General features: G+C 38.5%; 1 protein-coding gene and 1 long non-coding RNA gene across 7 annotated transcripts in view; one reads left to right on the forward strand and one right to left on the reverse strand.

Moving 5' to 3' along the window:
- The window catches only part of MET (MET proto-oncogene, receptor tyrosine kinase), a 105674-nt gene that overhangs the window by 65740 nt on the left and 22416 nt on the right, over nucleotides 1-17518 (forward strand). For all 6 annotated transcript variants that reach the window (XM_063155310.1, XM_063155312.1, XM_063155315.1 and 3 more), the window contains exons 6-11: nucleotides 2293-2453; nucleotides 3645-3747; nucleotides 3955-4091; nucleotides 6374-6547; nucleotides 7450-7549; nucleotides 15697-15915. In XM_063155310.1, the coding sequence (XP_063011380.1) occupies nucleotides 2293-2453; nucleotides 3645-3747; nucleotides 3955-4091; nucleotides 6374-6547; nucleotides 7450-7549; nucleotides 15697-15915 (894 nt within the window). The remainder of the gene's footprint in view (nucleotides 1-2292; nucleotides 2454-3644; nucleotides 3748-3954; nucleotides 4092-6373; nucleotides 6548-7449; nucleotides 7550-15696; nucleotides 15916-17518) is intronic.
- LOC134417733 (uncharacterized) overlaps nucleotides 1-17518 on the reverse strand; it is an 83173-nt gene that overhangs the window by 24243 nt on the left and 41412 nt on the right. The window lies entirely within an intron of this gene.

The raw sequence follows: 17518 nt of genomic DNA on the forward strand, positions 1-17518 counted from the left end.
TGCACATGTGTTCTTGTCTTTGAATTAAAATGAATGTGCTAATAAAACTTTAATAAATACGTATTTTCTTCCAAAAATATATTAAGTGGATATTAGCTGTCAACATAAATAAAAGGAAAATACAATGCTTTAAAGTTTTCCAAAAACAAAAAGTTCACTTTCTCCCTTAACCAAAAGTTCAGAGAGCAGCAGAATGACAGGACTTGATCCATGTTATCAGTGGAAATAATAGAATATTTTTTGAATCCTGCATTTCATAGCATTTATACTGGTTTGATTGTTTTCTGTTACTACCAGTGCAATGTAAGTACACAGAGGAGGCCTACAAATACCTCAGTAGGAGGTGCAGGAGATTCACTGTCCATTCTTGTCAACACTCTCAAGAAAAAGTCTGGAAAACCACATTTGATTTTCAGACATTTCATCATACAGAACAAATGGAACAATATAAATTTTGAATAAAAACAGGGGAGTTTGGCAGAACTTAAAAAAAAACTTTGATCTTTTGTTTCTTTATATTTTGCTATCTACTTAGAGGAGTTGCCTCCTAAAATTGTTGACAAAATGTACTAAATACTTGGTACCCCTCAATTTAAGCACACAGGTTGCTATCACAAGTCTCTTTTGCCATGTAAGATCACTAAAAACATGTTCAGTTTTTATTCTGTATGGCTTTGTGAAGCCCTTATTTTGCTAACTTGTGGATTACATTTCAAACTCTTCAAATGCCACATGTCAATGTATTGTACAAAACATCGGGACATCCTGTACTCCCACAGAGCAATTTCATTTTCTGCTAGGGTTTTGCTATTTCAAAAATAGATAATGTGCTGAGATACTGAGCAGAGTGGAAAACTAGAATCTGAAGTCAAATCCAGATTTTGAAGAAGAAAACTCCAAAGAAACAGGAAAAGTTAAACCTGGGAATTGCACAGATTTTGTGGGCACAGAATGGCTCCAAGCTCATAGCTGCAGCTGTGTGTCACTCCTTCTTTACGGATTTGTACAAAAGTGCTGGTCCTGCATAGGTTCACTTTTTGCTCCTTGAGAGCTGATTCAAAGCTCTTTAAAACAGAAAAGGTTCCTCCTGGCTTCAGTGCATTTTAAGTCAGACTCTTTGTCTGGTTTCTAGTGAGGGCAGTAAATTTCCCCATATATAGTATATGGTATAATTCTTTTGAAGTATTCTTCAGCTGCCTTTCTATCTACAATAGTTCATTTGTGAGAGTCTTGAAGTATAGCTACAAGAGAGTTGAAAAGAAATGTGCTGTCTTACTGGATTTCCAGATGAAATAATAGCCAAGTATCACTCAAACACTTTCCTTTCAGCTTGAAAATTAAGCCGGGTCCTTTGAAGGACACAGCTGTATTGCATTTTAGGGGCAAAATTATTATCACTAAAGCATTAAGATACTTAGGCACTATAATCACAAGTATAAATTCAGTCTCTCATTCCTTTCATTCTTTTTTGTTTGTCTAGTGGTACTGGTATGTTTGCAAAATTGTGCAGTATTGTTGAAAGCCCTCATAATTCCTGAACTAATGTATTTTCTTTTTGGTTGGTTTTTTAGTGGGTTTTGGGTTTTTTTTTACTGACAGTACTAACCGGTACTTTTACTGAGTTTTGTAAGACTTCTATAATGTTCCTACGTTTTTCCCACCATTGTTATATTTTACAGGACAATTTACAATACACACACACATATACAAAAAAAAAAATGTATTTCCTTTGTAGATTGTCTCTGTGTTTCTGAGGGGCAGTTTATTTTTGACTTGGAATTAGAGGTGACCAAATGTAAAACGTTTACGGAAAGAATAGCAGAAGTCATGTTAACTTTATCACAGTCAACGCAATATTGGATTATGGTGTCTTTGAAGCTACTTCACTCTGAACCCAACTTTCATCAAGCTGGCAAAAAACGGTCATTTGGGGGCTCTTTTGTGTTCAGCATTCAGCTTCTAACAAAATAAGTATATTGTGTGTTTAACACAGCAGAAATAAGATGTGAAAGACAAGAACTGCAGGATTTAAAAGACTATTACAATGCACAGCTTGTTCAGTGCCCCTAAACACTATCTTTCAAAGCCTTCCAGTACAGGTTTTGTTATTTATTGCTACTGTCATAGAAAGCTCATAATGTGACAAATGAAAGGTGAAGAACAATTAAGATGAATGCTAGGACATAGTCTACCAAAAGAAATGCTTTTCTAAAATTATTCCTTTGCCCATTCTTTAGCTCCAAGTGAAGTTCAAGAAAATCTGATTCAACTAACACAATATTTTTTTAACAGATTCTCCCAAGCAGCGCTCCCATAGAAGGTGGGACAAAATTGACACTGTGTGGATGGGACTTTGGTTTCAGCAAAAATAATAGATTTGAATTAAAAAATACCGTAGTCCATATTGGAGGACAAATTTGTCCTCTGGAAGCAAAATCTAGCAACAAAAATAGGTAAGAAACCTAAAATATTAATTTTCATTTATACAGATGTTCTTTATGTGGTATGGAATTTTTTGCAAATACAAACATTCAGTCTATAAGTATCATCTCTGATTCTGAAATTTCAAATTTGAAGAAATGCCATGGTTTAATAAAGTCACCAAGAAAAACAATGCTCAAAATGGAGATGAAATAAATCTAGTTTATGCCAATAGCTCCTGCAGCAGTTTTTCTGATTTGTCGGTGAAATGCTATTCAACATCTGTGAAAGCTGGCAAGAATGAGTCTATTCAAAGGTTTGAAAAGGAGGCAGTTCCTTTGGCCGGGATCCTGCTGGGTTAAGTTATGTCACCCCTGTCTTCCTGATCGGTAAAGCTGCTGCTCGAGAGAAGTGTGAGAAGATGCAGGTACTTCGTCACCCAGAGGCTTGTGACCCTCCACTGCACCTCTCCTCCTCCTCCTCCTCAGAAATAAGTATCTGAGGCACAGGGATAATGGGTTAAGTTTAAGACAGAGGTTACTGTGATTTTTATCTTGCAGAAATGCAAGTTCAGTGAATATCCTCTCTCTACCACCAAAGCAATGCCCAAGTCGTGGCACAGCTTTGCTGTTCACATACACAGCAGTGCAGATACTCCAGCAAGTGCTCCAGAGTGTTGAGCACTCTCCTAACTGCTGTTCTGAACAGTCTCAATGGAAACAAGATGATTTAAGGAGACTAGATTATATATGAGACTATGTGAATGTAGTATAACACATTGACATATGCTGCTGCAGAAGTTCAAGTTTAATTTTTGGTAATGTTTAATTTTTATAACAAACTTGTGTATATGATTCATTTTTTCTAATGCTATTGTCTGCCAAAATTTGATATTAAAGGAAAATTTTTTAAAAAATATCAGCCATTGAATAGAGGTATTTGTTTTTTTCTGTCATGCTTTTTTTTCTGAAATGTATATGATATACTAAAATTATTTTCTGTGGCCAAGTATTATAAAGTCCACAGCATTTGTATTTATTATTAAGGAAGAGGGCTACAGTTCTTTTAGCTATTATTTCTGAAATGTCTGTGGTGCACATAGATTGATGATCTGTTTAGTATGGATTCCCCATTATTATGAGTTTGAAGTGTTTCTATTTTAATATGAAAAAATCAATTAGAAAAAAAAAAATATAATCCCATTTTTTCCTTGTTTTCTAAAGGCTGGAATGCACAGTTCCTGCTGCAAAAAGTCCTGGTTTTAATATATCCAGTAGTGTTTCTGTTGGACATGGCAAAACACTATTCAATACATTTTCATACGTGGTAAGCACTAGATTAAAATTTTAAAGTCAAAATTAACCTCAGTATTAACTGTTAGGGACTCCTCATGAGTCCAATCCAGCATAGTAAATTCTGTATCCATGTTGGCTTTGTTGTTACTTCACGGAAATGTTAACAAATGTTTTAAGTCCTCTCAACATTTTGAAAATATGCTCATAATCCACTGGTTTTATTTTTACCTCCCCTTAGAATCCTGTAATAACAAGTATATCTCCCACCTATGGCCCCAAATCTGGAGGAACATTGTTGACTGTAGCTGGAAAATACCTAGACAGTGGGAAATCCATGAGGATTTTTGTTGGTGAGCAACCATGCACTTTGAAAAGGTAATGCACTGACTAAAACACATTTTAATACTGAAATGTCTTGATTAAAAGCCTTGGAGTTAAAAAACCAAACTCAAACATTTGCTTTCCTCTTCTTGTGTCACTTATTGGGGAATTTATAATAAGCAGTATCTTGAGTTTAGGATACTTGAAAGATTTCTAGAAGCGACTATAGTTTTCTGGAAGTCTTGTTTATTCTCTAGTGTCTTCATTAACCTCATTAAAAGGTTGCACAGAGAAGTGTCAAATCAACTTCTAATGGACAAGAAACTGCTTATTTCCCATCATTTTTGTCACCCTGATTCCCACACACTCAGCTCTCTCTCTTTTATTAGCAAGAGCTGCTGTTCATGCAGCAGCTGCCAGTGAGCAGCCAGTGGGCACAAGTCACCATTTCCTGCTGCCTGCCTGGGTGGAAACCTGGCCAGGGTGACAATGCAGAGGAGCATGGGGTAGACATTTCTGCACTGCTATCAGAGAACAGCCTACAAAACAGAGGCAGCATCAGTTTGGCAGCATCATACTTCTCCTGGTATTTAGAAAATTGTTTTGGAGGTTTAAGCCAGAATTCCTTGTGGCTCTGTACTGGATCCAGCAGGAGCTCAGTCACAAATCTGTGATGTGTTTGGTCACCAAACACAGATTCTCCACTATGGGCAGACGAGTTCTGAATTTGGTAGCCATTCTACCATGGCACAAATCCAAATTGGTTCTCTGCTTAGGAACAGCAGGGTGATTCCAGAATTGTCACCTCTCTGGACAAAGCAGAATCTGGCCCACTGTGTTCCAGAAACAGGACATCCAGCAATTCCTGTGAAATTTGAGCATCATCTGATGATTATGGAAAGTCATAGTGGTAAAACTTCACACTTGTGGAGACCATGGGGAAGCAGTAGCCTATTAGTTAACACAAGACTCAGAGTCAGGAGAGATTAAATTTATTCTTTACTACTAAATGATTTATTGTATGTTCTTGATCAAATCAGCCAAGTCTGACTAAATCAAGGAAAAGGATTTAGATATTCAAGTGTGATCACTAAAAAGATCTTCATGATTTTTCTGTTCATTAATAGTTAGGGTTGCATTTCTTGGTGTCTTTGTCAGCTAATGGAGAAATAAATGATTCATTTGAGAATCTATTGGGAATGATTCTGTTATGGGGATGGGACAGCAGCCAGCTCAGAGGCAGATGTTGGTTCGGTGGACCTCTAGGTATTGAACAATAGCTGAGACTTTCCCAGTAAGCATCTCCAGTACCCCTCTTTCTCACTAGCCAAGCTGCCTGGAGACTTCTGTGTAAATCTTAACCAATTTCTCAAGGCAGGTGTTTCTCTAGCTAAACAGGCAGCTTTCTCCCGTTCTGTGGGCAGCTAGAGCAAGATTTACTTTTTTCCTTTAAGAGGCATTAAAAAGCTTCCAGAAACAGATGAATGAATTGCTATCCCTTATGGTGAACCCCACTTTCCTGGAAAGCTTCAGAGGTCGTAGCAAATGTCCCTTTTGTCTAACATCTCTTCCATTCTATGAGAACAACCTCACTTGCATGGCCCATGGATGTGCTTGGGCCCAAATCCCTGAAACCAGCTGGCAGAGTTATTTTTACTCCCCAGTCAGTTGCCACCCTTGTCTCTGATGTGCCCTGCTCCCTCTGGCCACATTTCATGTGCTTCAAACTTGAGGATCCTCCTGCTGTCCACTCACCCACTGAGCTCAGTGTAGGAGGAGGAGGACTTCCATGGCCAGGCATGATAGCAAGGGAAAGGTGAATGTCCCAGAGACTCCACTGAATTCAGCCAGCTCTTCTTGAATTTTGTCCTTCTTTCTCGTTGCCCTCTGCCTGCCCCTCAGCATCTGGTACATCCCACACAAGCACCCTTACTTGAGGCTTTTAACACAGAATAATTCCTGTGGATTTGAAAGAGGTTACATTATTTGGTTACAGCAGATCAAGTCATTCTCCTTAAACCTGGAGCGTGCTCTTGTTTTCCAGGCTGGAAGCTGCCTTTGCAGGGTGCAGGGGCTCATGGGGTTGTCACCAGTACTGGGACAACACCTTCCATCAGGAAGGTGCAAGTCAACTGAACTAAGATTAATCTTGAGCTTAAGCCATGCTGTTGCAATTTATACCTTATGCCATGCTTACTTGTTGCAATCTGATTATCCAGCAGGAAAATCAATGACTTTTTTACGAACAGATCCTTAGGCAAGGTTGGGGCTCAGTAAAGGACAGTGTTTTAAGCCAAGTACATATTTCAGAATGGTGACAAGCAATCTGTTTTCAGTCCTCCCAGCATATCGGCGAGCACTGTGGAGTGCTACACTCCAGCACAGCAAATTCCCCAGGAATATCGTGTGAGAATGGAAATCGATGAAGCTGTTCGAGACACAAGCAGCCATTTCACATACAGAGAAGACCCAGTTGTTTTAAAAATTCATCCAGCCAAATCTTTTCTTAGGTGAGTGAAATTTTCTTATATAAATAAGAAAAGCAGCAAATGAACAAAGAACGGCTATGCTGCTCAGCAATCTATCAAAAGAAATTGCATTTTTATCTCTATCTTCCGTGCCAATTGTTTCTATTATGGTGCAGTTGCAGAGGGCAAATCATTTCCTTTCAGAGGTGAAGGAGAAGGGGGAAGGGTGCCTCTTTTCTCTTTGATTTCACTCCTAGCTGCTGCTGAGCCTACCTGTGGTGTCCCACTGAGATACCCACTGCTCTGCTAAGTGTGTCTCCTATGCTGTGTCTGGACATTACACTGATTGCTGAGGAAAATCATTTAATGTGACAAGTCAGCGGACTCAGGAGAGCAAATGGATTTTAAAATAGTCTAAATCCAGTGCTATATAAACATTATGAATATATATGTATGCTAGAATGTGTGTGTTTTCAAGTGACAAATTCATGGTCCCAGTAGCTCTAATCCAAGCCATCTGCCTTTGCCAAAAAAATGTCAGCAGTAAAAGAGACACCTTTTTCAGCACCACTGAACACAATAGGTGAAATAAGTAAGTTAGCAAATACAAAGTACAGAAAAAACAACCTCTTTTAAAATTTACTCACTTGTTTTATACCCTGGCTTATCACAGTTTTAAAAATTGTTTTTCTTTTTTCTTTTTTTGATAAGTTGTTATAGTAAATGTAAAATTTGTTTCCCAGAAAAATTATCTCACTGCTCAAAGCTATGTATTTGCATTTACCCAATGCATATCCCTAATTATGGTTTTATGTTATCATTTACTCTAAAATATAATTTGTAATTAACATTACATTATCACAGCAGTTATTTATTCTACTTATCTTCTCTTCTTCTTTTCCTTCCTTTTTTTTTTTTTTTCTTCTTTTGGTGAATTTTCCTAGTGGTGGAAGTACAATCACAGCTCAGGGAATCAACTTGAACTCAGTGTGCTTTCCTCAGATGGTGATTACTGTACCTAAACTAGGAATGAACTTCTCTGTGGTGAGTCAATCTTAAAGAACACAATCTGTTATCTTTTCATCTTGGTGTAGTGAATGGTTGTGAATTTTCAGCCAAATACTTTGACTTTTGCCTTGAAACTTTGGGGCTTCTACTGATATTTTGTGTTTTCTGCAAAGACTGTTTTCACTGTACAGGAAAAATTCAAAACAAATTTGAAATTAATGTGAAGATAAAACAACTGTTTCCAGTAAAGCTTTTCCGAAGAAATAAGGCTAGTACAGTATCTGATAAGAAGATTTATATATTTCAATTTAACAATACAAATTGAATGACTAAACATGCAGCGGTGCAATATAAATATATCAGATTACAACACGACAAGTTCAGACACTACTGTGATACTGAAGTGGTGACTGTAGGTATATATCAAAGGAAGAGGAGGTGTAAATATATAAAATCAAAATTAAGTATTATTTTTAATAATTTCTGTGCCAAAATCTCTTTTGGGGAAATCTGTCCTAACTTTGATAAGTTCATTGAGTTTTAAGATGGATTTGGGGTCTTGCAATTGGGTACCTCTGCTTAAACAGCAGGTGTCAACCAGAGATGTAAGTCTCGTTTTTTTTCTTTTTGTTCCTGAGTCGACACTACACAGTGTCCAAATCTAAACACAGATATGATTATATGATCTGCTTTAATTCTTATAGGGCAAAGATGGCATTTGCCATCTAGTTTTACTCAAACTGCCTTATGTAAGCTTTTGTCTACACATTTTTGTTCTACCTCCAACATTCTCTTATCCTGTAAGGTTTGTTTAGTCTAACTGGAGCTAAATTGCTAAACTGACCTACACTCTTTATGACATGCTACTTACTGTTCATATTCTCAGCTTATTTCTAATGATCATCATACACTGTTTCCTGAATTGAATTCTAACTATCAGACCTAGGTTTGCTCAATGCATTTTAAATGGTACGTCTGCAAATTTGCAGTCTTTTATAGCTTCAAGGTCATCATATTCTTCATGATCCTAATTTGTATAATATTATGAGTGTCAGGACCTGAATTTCCGCAGCATGTAGTCGTGGCTTGTAATTTAATAGGTTCAGATTTTAATCTAAAAATCAGTTCCTTTCCAATGTAACACAGTGTTAAGTGTTATCAAAAAGTCACTTTACCCATCAGTCAGAAAATAAAATCTTCCAGTGTAATCTACCAAACTCAAAATTTATTAGATTTTGAGTAATGTGAGCATAATTATTTCTAAGAACAAAGGATTTTGAAGGGAAATATTGTTGCTGAAATCAAGTCTTGAGATTTTGCTTCGTGCAAAGATCATTCATTTGCTTTTTCTATTCCCCTGTGGGAATATGCAATATTGCTTCTCTTCAAGCCCTGATACTGTACACCCTGTCAAATATTTAGGACTTCTTAGAATCTGAACAGATTTGAAAGATCTAAAGTTTTAAAGAAAATACACTGTCCAAAAGTGACTGGCAACTCCAGGCAATAAACACCATAGAATTTACTCTTTCCCCCAAATATTGGGGAGCAACCTTGAGCAGTGTTTTGCTTTCATTCTGCCTTTAAGTTGTTGTTGAAAAAAATCATGGACTTAGTCAGTCAGAATTATCTCCTTTACTCTGTTTCTTTTCATACCATGCAGTGTGTTTGACATTTGCCAACAAACAAATCTCCTGCCACCGCTGATCTCTAAGAAATTGCCCCAGTGTATGAGCAGCTGTACACAAGTTCATTCTCCCAGCAAAAAAGGTGGAATATAACCTGAAATGGATTGTAATCCAGAGTGTTTTATACTTTGACATTGCCCAAGCAATATATTTTTGCTCTATTGAAATTAAAGGCTTCTGGCACTCAGTTGCATTCTCTGCCTCTGTGGCAGCCATTTGTTCTGCCACTATTCTCTACCTCAAGCATATTTCTAAAGGAAGAGTATTAATTCTGTGGTAGAAAGGGAAGATTTATAAGTGGCAAAACAGGATTGTACTGTGTAACTGAGGAAATTTCTGGGGCAGGATGCCTATGGCCATAGTCTTACCCATCCTGCACTGAAAGTTCTGGGCTCTCTGCATGGGAGATATACCAAAAAACCCCAAGTTCATCCAGTCATTATTAAAATAAATAACAATGAGGAACTATTTCCAGCAGAGATCCAGACCAACTATCCCTTTTATAAAGAGAAGACAGGTTGTTTTCCTGAACAGACCAAAGTGCTCAAGAAGTGCTATAGCTGAGGTAATGAGTCTTTTGGCTTCCTTAGTTTGGGAGAGGATAGCTAAATGAATCATTTTTTAAATTGTTATTTAAGCCCTTTTTCTTTTCAGTTTTCTCTCACTAGCCTCCTCCAAGAAGCTGCTTTTGTCAGCATTCAGAAACTCTGGCTCTTGGGAAAACCAAAGCCAGCACTGAGACACATCCCAAAGCATCAAAGGAAAATACAGCTGGGAGGGACCAGAGCAGCCAAGCATGGCCCACTTCCCTGTGCCAGGAGCAAATGTGCCCAGACCACTGCCTACCAGATACTTGTTTAGGCTGTTATTAAAGCTACTTGTGCAAGAAGTTTCACAATCTTGCTTAAACAAGCTTTAGAGAGAGCTGCTCTACCTGCTTACCTAGTGGTTTGGAAAGACTTCTTTCTAATAATTAACCCAAATCCTGTGGCTAATTACCTATCTTCTTGTTTAACCCTCTGTGGATACAAGCAACAGATAATCAGTCCCTCCTGCTAATTTTATATATTTGCACTAAATTATGATTCAACCTTTCTCTTTTCCAGTTAAAACAACCAAACCACTCCAAATTCTCCTGATAAATATTGCTTCCTAGAGCTCTTCTCATTCTTTCAGCCACCTCTCAGATCATGAAACTGGCAGTGCCCAATTTAAAATGGGTCTCACCTTTTCATGTCAGCTCTCTATCTTCACGTTTTTGTGGCCTAGAGTCCTGATGGAGTCACAATGTAGGTGGAGGGTCATTTCTGTAAACAGCAGGAGCTGTTGGGGATGCTCTGCATCCCAGTTCTCAGGGAGCAGACATGCCCTGGGGCATTTGCTTTTCTCTGCCTCTTTCCATCCCAGTGGTAGAGGTGAGTGGTACAACTGATACAAAGTTTTTCTGGAAGAACTTCCTATAAGAAGTGCAGTTTCACTGAGACTGAAAAGTTTTGGGCACAGTATGTCAGCCCTCTGCAGAAGAAACATTAAAGTTGAGCTTTTCAGCATTCATGTTTGTAGTTTAGTATCTCTGAAATTTTTTTCTTCAATAGAGCAAAAAATGCCTTGTTTCTATTTTACTGTATTTTTTTCATATTTATTTAAATTTCCTTAAAATTGTTCAGTACTGTATTCACACTTGTTGTGTTTATATTACATTTTATGTTAATACTGTCAAAATAATACATTTTGCCTCCTTTGAATTTATTTCAATGAGTGAAAAAATGTATTGAACCATATGTTTCAATAATTGCAATGTGGTTTTTTTAATTTCTATGTCATGAGTTCGTTTGATCATTTGTTCCAACTACGGAAAAAAAAATTGGAATATAGGCAGTGCTGCATAAATTCCTAAAAGCTCTAGAGAAAGCATAAGAATACAGAAACCTTCTCACTTCTATTCACATATCCAGTTCCTATGTGAGGTACACAAGCAGGGAAGCAGCTTGTTCCCTCCTTTCATTGTGCCTGTAAGAATACCCAAGGCACAGTTTGGAATAGTGTTTGATCAGGAACCTGTGCTGTAAGTCATGCTAGATGACTCTTCTGCTTCTGAAGCACTTGGGAGTAATGTTTTTTTTTCTTTGAAAGCCTGTAGTTTGCCTTGATTCCCCCAAAGTGAACAAGTGGTCATTTGGGGATCCTTTCTTGTGGCATTTTTAATATGCCATCTATTAGCTAATTTCAATATATATTCCCTCTACCCTCTAATCTCTTCTAACAATGAATGTCCCAAGATATGCAAGGCTGCAAAACTAAGAAGAAGCTTTTTTATTACATGACCTTCAACAACTGACTCTGTAGCTATGCAACATCTTCTCTTTCCACAGACTTTTAATTATCTCTTCAGTAAGTAGTCTTTTGAATGTTCTTCAGCATTTTTAAATTTTTCCCTGCCACATGCCATTTCCTGTTGTTTCACAGGACAATTTTAAAAGAGTCTAAAGTTCATTCAATGTTTCCAAGTCTGTAAGCAATCCGTACTCATATTCATCAAGATGCCTAGAATTCAGCAGTGAGTGTCTACCTTAGATGTATTAAATAATGATAAAACAAATTCCCTGTAGAGTGCAGGTAGTGAGTGTGTGATTATTGAAGATATTCATGATTCCCTATCCAAAGACTCCTAGGCTTGGATCCTCTATCTCTCCTGACTTCAGGGCACAAAGCTGCCACAGAATCCCAGTGAAGTGTTCCCCCACAGAGGGGAAAATTCATCTTTCTTTCTGTGCCAAATCTGTAGCTCACACACATCTCCTGCCAAGAAAAGGGGACAGCAGGGGAAAGCCCCTGTGTGAAATCACCAGGGTGCCAGGGATGCAGTGCTACAAGGTACATTGACCACCCCAAGCCCAGGGAGGAGTTTGGACTCCCAGCCAGTATTTACCATGTCGTGCAAAGGGCTGGCTCTCAGACCCAAGAGCAAGAGACATTTTACTGTACCTTCTGCTCTCATGATCTGATAGACTAGAAGCATCATCTCTCATGCCTTCATCCAAAAAGAACACGAAAATAAAAAGGCTACCAATACATCAAGATCATTCATTGTGCCACCCAAAATGGCAGCAAAAGGCAATGAATTTGCTGAAAAACCCTCAGGATATGCTCTACACAGAAAAGTCTTCTGAATGGGCTTCTCTTCATGTTGGATCTGTATTTTCTTCTCTTTCTATTGAGAAATCATCCTTTGGCAAGGATGGTTGGAGAGTCTCCAGGTCTGTCTTTAGCTTCATTCATCTTTCATTCTTCACTGGAACTCCAAAAGTTTACTTTTTATGAAGGAACAAATTGGCCCTTTTCTCCTTTCTGACAGCTGCAGATCCTGTAATACACACCCAACTGCCCCTCTCTAATCTGGGTCAGCTGCTGGGAGACCTCTGGAGCTCAGAGATCCTCCCTCATACTTCTCCTGTTGTTCTATCAGATGAAAAAGAATTGAATTGGGCACTGAAGTTCAGGTTCTGTAGGTCAGGTTTGAATTAATTGCCTCAAGGGTCATATTTTACAAATGGAACAAGAATACATACCTTAAGTGATGAGTCATATGCATTGTGCAATGGATTATTATTCCCTTTGGGATATAGCATTTACTTATGCTTGTGAAATGCTCCATAATTTTTATATTTTTTCTTCCTCTTTGTCTTCAGATGTAGATTATTGTCACAAGAAAAATGTAGGCTTAGCTTTTAAAGTGAATCTACTTTAAAGTTTAATTAAATAAAAGTTAAAGGTGCTGGGTGATAGGCAGTATCTTAATTGAGAAGGCAATAGATTGAATTAGGGGGGTTTTCTTGGAGATCCTCAATCCAATATTTCTTGAAAACTAAACCGTCATATTCTTCAATTGCTAAAACCAATTTCAAGGTAAAAATGTCATGTCAAATCATGTACCAATAAGGGCATTGCAAATAAGATTTTTCTTGACCTTACCAATCAGTCACATTGCATCCCCTCCAAAGAGTATTATTAGATTTTTATCATTTTCTGAAAGCTTCTGCTTCAGAGACCAGCCTGATAAAGTAAAGTATCTGATTCTAATAGATAGCCACAAACAAAGTTATGAATACCACTGCTATTCATTTAATGGACATCACTACTCTGCAGTAGATAAAGAGTCTAATGAATTTACATTAATCAAATAAATATAATGATTACTTGGGACATACTTGGGTGCATAATTATATATATTTTAGTAATCCTTTTTAAGAATCGACACAATATGATAGATAACAAATATTCATACATCATGGAAAAGTATGGCTTGATCATCCATTGTACTAATGATGCATCTTATTATTTCCATACTAATTGAAATTAATTTCTAGATCTATGTGATAGAACAAAGCCTGAGATATAGTCAGTGTTGTATAACAAGGTATTCTAAGGAACAATCTGATACTGTAAGCAAATGGAGCAAAAATCTGCCTTGTCTTGTGTCCCACAGTTTACCTTGTTGACATGAGGGTTACAAAAATATTTCTGAATTTCTGCTAGGAATTTAAATGGGGTGTTAGATACACAGGTGCAAATGCCATTAGCATCACAGAGAGCTCCACCAAGTTAGTTAACTGAGCTCCAAACTCACAGCTCACAGGCACATAGGATCTCTAAAACTAATGCTCAGAATGTTGAAAATGTTTCCCTTGGCAGATTCAAGATTTCACAATATTATTCACAGAAACATGAATTGCTGTGGTGATAACAAAAACCCCTGATTTACAGCTGGTTTGCAGCTAATTTAAACCCGCTTTTCCAGCTAAAGTGGGTATATAGCTGATACAGCCTGAGTGATTTGAAAAAGCACAATTACATTGCATTAATTTAAACTAATTTCAAAGCTCCTTCAGGCAGCATTTGGTAATGAGAACAAATTTATTTTGAAAAACAAAACAGAAAAATATGTATTTTGGCCTTCTCTGGATGCACAAAGGTATTCAAGAGCATTGTTGATCTTCCAAGGAAATCTCTAGTAAAACAAATGTAAGCTTTATGATGACAAGGAGCTTAGCCCCATTCTTTCTGGAACATATGTCAGATATGCTCCTTTATATTTTGTAAAAAAAGAAAAAGTTTGTCCTTCTCTCAGGGCACAGTCCAGAAGGGACTATTTACAGAAAGTTTGTAGAGTTGGAAGAGAAATGCTTCTGTGGAGCTGGAGCAACTGTGTTTGTGCCAGAAGTCCTTCAGCCGTGTCGTTGGTGGGCAGCAGGAGGGGCAGGCCAGGGAGGGAGGACACAGTGCAATAACAACAGTGCAGTAACAGCACAGTGCAATAACAAACAGCCCCTCTGCAGTTGTGTGGTGCAGCCAGCACGCACCGTGCCTCCCACTGGGGCTGTGGATGTGCTGCTGGCATCGTAAGCAAAGTACTCCTGTAGAAACCTTCACAGTCCAGACAAAGCTGACTCTTCTAGAGCACCAGTAATCTAATTAAAGATTAGATTGTTGTCTAAGGTGGATCAGATGGAACCCACTCTAGATGAGCTGTTGTCCCTGTCAGCTGCAAAGGCAGTTCAGATGAGTCCTGCGTTTTGGACTGGATCACATCCCCATAGCACAGAGCATCCTCTCAAAGGACTTCTGATCATGGGGTGCAGCTTTCCCCCATTGCAGGCTGCCATGAGGAGTAGTGGCAGTGAGGGGCACGTGTGACTTCGTGCCTGTTGTTAGGCTGCTCCTGCACCACGGTGAGGTGAAACATCTTGTCCCTGCTGGTCCGAGATAGAGTGCAAAGCATTTCCCACAGGCAACGCTCTCAGCAGGAGCTTGCAGGACTCTGTACCTCAGCACCAAGTGCCACACATCTGGGGCCTTAGATACACATTTTAAGAAGATACACTTTGCTGAGCTTCTGTGGCCCAGAATCCACAGTGGCTTTGGCTCTAAAGCCCTTTCTCAGAGTCCACAGTGCCTTTCGGAAACATAGCAACTTAGCTGCACTGTGGGTAAACAGTGCTTTACTTCTGTTTTCCACTGTTCCAGTTAGCATTGTTGGCTTTTATTTTGTCCTCTGGTCCCTTACTATCGCTTTGGTAGTGAAAAAGAAAGAGAAATCTATGTTGCAGTCACTGTGACAAGCTGGGAAACCTGAACTATAGCTGCTCAGTACACCAGGCTAGCCTCCTGATGGTCCTTGGCTTTGGAAATAATTTTCCATTAATTATCTGCAAAATATTTACTTTAAAAGTGCTGTGAACAATCAGGCCAGGAAGCTTGTTTACTAGAACATTTCCTCAACAAGAGTGCAAACACCATTGACGTGAAGTTTTTATACTTTTCTCCCAGCTCTACATAAACGCTGTGTAGCACTGATCAGGATTTTGCTTTGGTTAAAGGAGAACAAGACCCTTGGTGTTTATTTTTTCAATATATGTGTATTGTTAAAGAAAGCTGCATTAATCAGTGACTTCCTCTCCATGTAGATACTGCAACTACCTCTTTTTTTTCTTATAGGCATGTAGCCACCGCTCTAGCTCAGAGATAATCTGCTGTACAACACCTTCACTGAAAGATTTCAATCTCCAACCACCCTTTGTGACCAAAGTGTTCTTTATTTTTGATGGTGTCAGCTCCCTGTACTTTGATTTTGATTACGTAAATAATCCTGTATTTAAGCATTTTGAAAAGACAGTGTTCATCTCAAGAGGCAACCAAAATGTTCTGGAAATTAAGGTAAGAAATGCTGAAATAAGTTTTTCAATTATTCTCAAGTGCACATCAGCAGCACAGCGTGGAGGAGACGTTTTGCTGAAATAAAGGAAGCCCCGAGGAAGCAAGGGCAGAGAGAGCACTGTGTTCAGTACTGCCTTCACCCCAGCCCACTTGTCACCATTTAAAAGATTCAGAGCTGAAAACAAAGATGTGTGTGTGTACCAGGGTGGTTGTTGTCATCAGGTGAAGTGGGAGAGGGGCTTTCCTTGTCCTCGTGGAGGACCACGGAGCATCAGCTTCTGAGTGCAATGGGCTGCACCACCAGTTCAGGATTAAACATGGCCAGCAGCCCAGAATATGAAGTATGTGTGTAAGCCCTGGCTCTTACTGGCCCATGGTTATGTGTCCTTCCTCACAAAAGATGTCGTCTGGCTTCTTCAGTTCTCTGGAGCTGAGGGAAACTCTGGCCTGCGCACAAAGTCACTCATGAGGATCAGTCACTGCTGTAGCCTAAATATTTATGGATCCATGAAAAATGCAAAGTTGATGCTGAATGCCTATTCAAAGTGCACTGAGAATAGCCTACATAGCACTGAGAAGCATCTCTTAGGAATTTGGGGTCCTCAGTAGCACAGGTCTCTCTCTACTACAATGCTGTAGAGAAAGTTAAATCCATTTTGCGAGAGTCCAAGAATGCAATTTCTTGAAGTCTAGTTTTTTCTGAGTATTAAATAGAAAAGTTATAAATATGGGTGTTTCTAGTTTACACTGAATGCTTATGAAAAAATGTTGGTATTTATATGTTATTTGCATAGATATCTATAATCTATATAAAATATAATTGATAAAAATGTTTTATGGAAGATAATCAGTCCTAATGCTTAGGTTATTTCTTTGTGTCACTCCTGCATAGCTCTGTAAGCCAAAACTTTTACCCCATCACAATGAAGAAAGCTTGAAGCCCTAAGGTCTTTGAATCTAACATGGTCCAGTGGGCCAACTTCTGGGCTGCAAGACATCAGAAGGATTACTTCAGAATTCCTGTCAGCCATGCTGAGTTCCAGTCAAACTCTGCATATTAATCCATCTCTGCAAAGGGTTTTAGGCAAATACCAAAGAATAATTGGTCTGATTTTTACTTTTTACATTGTTTTTTTCTACTTTGAGCTCTTAGCCATGCAATCACTTCTTCCTCAATGCAAATCTCTTGCTCAGTTATGGAGAAACGCTAGAAAGAGTTCTGATGTGCAGGTCAACAGATCTGGGAATATACAGCTGCTGCATGGCTCAGTGCCTCTGTGCAATGACAGCAGTGTTTTCCAGTATTTTCCAAGTCATGCATATCAACCAGTTGGAAAGAGGACTAATTTGGGGAAAATTTCAGAATAATGTAGATTGGAAGGAACCTCTGGAGGTCTTCATAGTCTAACCCCATTGCTCAAAACAGAGCTGAAATAAAAATTAGGTCAGGCTGCCTATGGCTTTGTATAAATGAGTTTTGAAAATCTCCAAGAATGGAGATTCTACAGCTTTAAAAGACTCAGCTCCACTTGTCTTGCCTGGTGTATCTTATGTTTGAGGTCCCCTCCTAGCTCAATGACCCTCTTCTGTACTTCATCCAGCT

Source organism: Melospiza melodia, chromosome 4, assembly GCF_035770615.1.
Source record: "Melospiza melodia melodia isolate bMelMel2 chromosome 4, bMelMel2.pri, whole genome shotgun sequence".
Classification (NCBI taxonomy): Eukaryota; Metazoa; Chordata; class Aves; order Passeriformes; family Passerellidae; genus Melospiza; species Melospiza melodia.